Below are 5,856 nucleotides of genomic sequence, written 5' to 3' on the forward strand. Positions count from 1 at the left end.
TAGCCATACTTAAGTACGGCTAGCCACTTCGATCAGGAAAATCAGGATGCTTGAGTTTGAGATTTAGGGCAAAAAATCGGGATATCCCGACTAAATCGGGATGAGTGGCAGATCTGTGAATATAATATATATGGGTTTTACCTATTTGGACTCAAGTCTGAAAAAATTGTTTTATTTATTCAGACTCAGCTTCAAGTGAGTTATGTGAGTGTAAGGAGGTTACACAATATTACTGTCATCGGGGGATTTTATATAAAACCAGAATTAAAACTAAAATACCAACTAGGACTGTGAAATTGTCTCAAAAGTCGAAAGATTGCACTCTCATTGTCCAAAGGCAGTGTCTAAGTACACGGAAACTGACAACCCAGGGTCTTTCCACCACCACTTCAGCATCATTACTTCCACCATCCTTTGTCTTTCCACAATTTTAATTTCATTTTGTTGTGTGTTATAGTTTTTCTGTAATTAGCTATTTTTTTAAATCACACCCCCCAAAATCAATAGCGGTGGCCTCTTCCCAACACCTCTTCCCCCAGCAAACCAAGAGTGCGAGATCGCTACGCACAATCTAATTGGTCGACATAATACACTTTGCCCCCGGCAAGGTCAACTCAACTTAGTTGTTCTGTTATACTAAAGATGCAGGGAGGGTCAGTTTAGATAGATCTAGTTACTGGACATTAAAGCTCACGTCTTAATTGTTATCATTATAATCGACATTTTTTTTCATAAATTAATGCAGGCAATATTTAGAAACAAGGGTTGGAAGTCCTAACAGACGTAATGCTGGACTCCATTCAGAGTCTGATATAATTTTTGTCTAATCAGACTCGAGTCCAAATAGTCACTTCGCTCCATTTTACTTTTAGGTCCTGTTTGGTCATACAATTTTAACTCTTGTCCTGCATCTGTGTGAATCTCATCAGCAACCGATTACGTCGGACATTCCGGGAAGGCCGCCAGGGTCACTCAGTGTGTACTGTTGGTGTACAGCGCGTGCGCCGGGAAACGTGTGTTTTCGCCAGGAATACCGGAGGATTGTGCTAATCGATGATGAAAATAACGCTGTATCTTTTCATAGCTTTCTATTTATAAAGTGTTACAAACACATGAATAATAACCCAATCTATAAGTTGATTATAAGACATTACGAGAAGTTACGCCCATTCTAATAACCTTTCTAGACACACACACATGCACGCGCGCGCACTCACGCACGCGTGAACGATAACAATATATAAACCGGACTATCTTCCCAGACTGGACTAAATAAGTACCATACTCTTTAATAACAAGCTTAATGCCTCACTTTTCCAAACAGAGCACACAGGACGAGTCCAAGTGTGTGCTTTCCCAAGAGGGGGGAATAGGCTTTCATAACGCAAACACAATGCCATACCACTTCTCCAGATGTTTGCTTTTCTGTTTCTATTCTTCTGTCATGCAATCAAGCAAATAAAAATGACTACATCTATTGTATTGTGACTAAAATGCAACAAAAACGCAAATTATCAAGGCCCCCGTTTAGTTTTTAAGTATCCTTCCCCCCCTTTCCAATTCACATAAACGGGGCCTCGTTTGTAGCGCCCGAGGCGACCGATGGCTGATGACGTCACTCAGTGGAAATTTCCCAGCCGCCGGTCGTTCACCCAGCACGCGCAAATGGCAATGTCGCTTTTTCCCTTAGTAACTCCCCCATTTTTAAAGATTACGCGAAAACCGCTAAACACAGAAGCATGAAATTTTAAGGGAATAAAGAAAAATGGTGTACAACGTATCAGTCAGTTTGACAAATCACAGCTCCAAAAAATCTTCAAAGCGCACCACATCAACCACTTTCGCAAACGTATTCGACTACTTCTTGGATAGGTAAAAAGTTGTCAAACTGCATATATACTACGAGATTGACCTCTTTTCTGATTGACTGCCAAGTTTCATTCATTATCCATTCACGAGAAGCGGCGTGAGAGCGAGTTGAAGGCAACAACCTTTGCGTTAGTGCGTCCCACGAAACACCCCCTCTGCTGGGGCCAAAAATCGGCAGAACAAAACGCGCTCGGTGGGCATTTCTAAATATAAGTCAATTTCCGAATGTGTTTTGCACTCAAATTGTTCCTTCTACCGGCACAATGGTATTCTAAATTTTATCAAACAAGCTTATGATAATTTTTTTAAAATCAGGTAATATCATTTCATACAAAATAAATCTCATTTGAAAGATTTTGTATAGAAAAATGGAAGTCTTGTTTCCTAACTATATATATATACAGTGGAATCCTGTTATAACGAGAGGGAGGGGACCGGAGCAAAATGTTCGTTATAGCAGGATTCTCACTATAAAGGATCCAGTAATAAATTCAACGCAAACTGTAAAGTAGGCCTAATCTATGAGTTTGGTGTTCTGTTTACTTCCTTTTGCTATCTCCCCTGATGATGATTTTGTTTCAACATGACCTCTCGGTCTTACTTGATCAAAAATCGAATCAGGTTTCTTTCTCTAGCGCTAGATCTAGCGATGTTGACTGACAGCTCTTCGTTGGCGATCAGAAAGAAAGGGCTCTGGGCTAAGTCACCCCCTGTGTTTTCCCCCATTCCATCACACCCTGCGGTGAATTCTGTCAGCTTGCGCTCGTCACACATTCACTCCATCCATCACATAGCTGTGACCTCTCCCTCCCCGCGTCAGAGAAGTGAGAGGCATGGTAGGCCTTGATGATCTAAACTAGGCTGGCCTATCACGCAATGCGTTTTGCTTGTCTGCGCATGCCACACCCTCCCTACTCAGTCGCTCCAGCCTTCATTGTTGACACACATGGGCTCTCCCATTCTTTGTTTCGCTAAATCACCAAGTTTTTCAACTGGCGAGGTTTTACAATAATGTATAATTGACCCATACACTATGCACAGCAGCAGCGATATTCCGCTATAACCGACTCGCGTGTTTGTCTGATTGCGCTATATTCTAGCAGTATTTTATGTTAAAAGGTAAAGAAGAGAAAAAACGGGGTTTTAGATTAATGTCTTTATAACAGACTTCTCGTTTTTTCCAAACTCGTTATAAGTGGACTCCACTATATAATCCTTTCGAGCACCTCATTGTAGAGTTGGGGCGAGCGGACGGACGAGTTCATTACTCGCGGACTCAGTCAGAGCGAGTGGGTAACGGACAGCCATGAGAGCGAACTGCGAACCTCAAGACAGTTTGTTTTTTTGGGTCCGCTCCTCAATTCGACTCTCTCAGCGAGCAGACTGAGGACCTTAAGCCTCAAGTCAGTTCGTTTTTTGGGTCTGCTCCACAATTTTATTCACTGGGCGGGCGGGCTAACCTCGCGTCGAGTATCTCGCCCACGGTCTATTGCTTGTTAATTAGGCCTAATGTTTCAAAACCACTAGCGGTGCCACAGGGAGTGACAGAGGCTGGTGACGTAGTACTATGTGTAACCTTTCAACTCGTGCGTGGGGCACACTGTGTACATTCCAATCATCGCAAAATTGGATAGGGGAGGGGGGGTGGGGGAGAAATTTCTGCCATGAACGCCTAGCTACAATGTGAGGCAAGATTTTTAAATTAAATTATTTTTTTTTCCGGGGGGGGGGGGGGGTGTTTGTAAGTTGTATGCAATGGAAGGAGTCGCTCCCGTCCGTCCGTCCGCCCGCTCGAATGCATGGAGTCTCTCGGTCCGCCCGTCCGCTCGCTCGCTAAACGAACTGTTGTCTCTGTCCAATGTGTAGCGAGTAGCGAACTACTCTTCACAAGCAGACGGTTCGTTACCCATCCGCTCGTTTGTGAGTAGTGCCAGCGAGTAGTTCGTTACTCGCAGACGCTAATTTTGCGAGCCCGACCCAACCCTACCTCATGGCTAAGTGGGTCAATTTGTTTTATTCTATAATTTCATTGGACGAACATCTAGAGCTATCGACTTGGCGTTTTATGAATGAGACGTAACGCCTCGGTTACGATCCAACGCACGCGGTTCTAAAAGAAGGCCACAAACGCACACAAACTCAAGCAGACTGACGCACACACACTCGAGCTGCGGGAATGCGGATCCGATGCGGGACCCAAATTCAACGGGAGATGATTCTCGGCGTCCGTGCGCTGAGCCACGGGATCAGAATACAGGCGAGGTGCCGACATAGGCCTAGCCTATCAGGCAACATAAATTTAACCTGGCCCCCGAGCTATAGAATCTAGATCTAGATCTAGATCTAGGCCTATGCCGCTTCTGAAGATGAGCTTCTTTTATATGATGATGACGACAGATGAGAATTTGGCAACCGAGAACTTTGAAAAGAAAAAAAAAGATTAGAAGTGAGAATAGTGCAGGCGAGTCTTGTGGCTATTCTCACCCGGTGCGCGTTCACCAAATTTTGCGTTCACCCTAAACCACAGAATTCTACACTGTGATAACAGAAAAATTGTAGAATTCTGTGCCGTGAACAAACTACGTTCCATTACAACTGTAACCTACTAAAAGCGTACAATTTTGTCTGGGGGCAGTGGAGAGAGAGAGAAAGAGAGAGAGGAGTAGCGCGAGAATTTCCGGCCAAAACAAAATGGCGACCCGCGTAGTTCGGCTCGATTCGAAAAGTTAAATAGCCGTAGCATCTTTGTAGACAACCAAATTAATTTACTTTTGTCTTTTAACATCATTTTTTAACTTTGTTTTGGTCAATTTGATCGTCCACACCGATAGACAGTATTCAGAAAGAGACAGAGAGAGAGAGAGAAGAGGGGAGGAGTTGATCTTGCGAGAACTTCCGGGCGGGTGAGAATAGCCACTTTCATTGCCTAGATCTATTAATTGATAAGAACGTTGCAAAATTAATCATAGATTATGGATCACAGAGAACTTACAAGCAGAATGCGCCCGTGTACACAGAGTTCACCATTTTTAAATGTCCAAAATAAGCTGCAAGTGCAAGCCATCCCAGTCTCAATTACTCAATTGATCGATAATGATGCCATGAACGAGCTGCCTTTTTAGTCATCGTTCCGTACCAAAAAGTCATCAACAAATCACTACACTTGCAATAATAATAATATAGCCACGGACTCCTTATGAGTAACAAGAGCTAAAAAAATAAAGAAACATGAGACAGTGTGAAAATTCACAATATAATCAATTTCTCACCCATTGCTTCTACTTCTTGGTGCTGGTTGTTCTTATTTCCGGATTATAATGTTAGAGGTCCGTCAAAGTAGCCAGGCTTTGAAGCGTAGATCTATTGCCAAGATGTCATTTCCTGTTTCTTCCTCGTCGTGTTTCGGACAATTGTCTACAATATAAATAATTTTGCTCCCTTTCCCCACTGATCGAAGTAGATCTATGATTGCCTGAATTGAATGGACGGTTGATATACAACGACAACCCAGCAGAAGGACTGAGAAACGCGATAGAAAATTTTCAAATTATCCTCACTTGGGATTTGAACCCGTGGGTCTGTCTCCTAAATAGAGCAACAATTAAGCGCCTCGCTCACTGCTACATCACAGACGCTGACCGCAAACAGACGGCACGTGTGCATGCGTCGTGTTTATGCCTATAAACAAGGGGACAAAAGCAGCAGATCGTGAGGATTCGGACAATGCACAGTAACTGAAAAAAAGAAAAGAAAAAACCCCCAGCCAAAAGCAAACAAACAAAAAAGGGGGGCAGAGAATAGGAGAATCAAAATGTGGAAAACGTTATTATTATGTAAATGATTATTAAAACTCTGTACAACTGCAAAAAAAAACATGTAGGTATACACATACATACACGCACGCGAACACACGCGCGCACACACACACGCACGCACACACACACAACACACACACACACACACACACACACACACACATACACACAC

General features: G+C 43.1%; 1 protein-coding gene across 2 annotated transcripts in view; it reads right to left on the reverse strand.

Moving 5' to 3' along the window:
• Positions 1-5,188, reverse strand: part of LOC101856959 (septin-7) — a 125,684-nt gene extending 120,496 nt beyond the window's left edge. Inside the window, exon 1 of one of the 2 annotated variants that reach the window (XM_035969005.1) lies at positions 5,139-5,188. In XM_035969005.1, coding sequence (XP_035824898.1) covers positions 5,139-5,142 — 4 coding nt within the window. In that variant the 5' untranslated portion in view covers positions 5,143-5,188. The remainder of the gene's footprint in view (positions 1-5,138) is intronic. The other variant, XM_035969006.1, reaches the window with a different exon arrangement.
• Between the last annotated feature and the right edge of the window lie 668 nt (positions 5,189-5,856).

Source organism: Aplysia californica, unplaced genomic scaffold, assembly GCF_000002075.1.
Source record: "Aplysia californica isolate F4 #8 unplaced genomic scaffold, AplCal3.0 scaffold00104, whole genome shotgun sequence".
In the NCBI taxonomy this organism is placed as follows: domain Eukaryota; kingdom Metazoa; phylum Mollusca; class Gastropoda; order Aplysiida; family Aplysiidae; genus Aplysia; species Aplysia californica.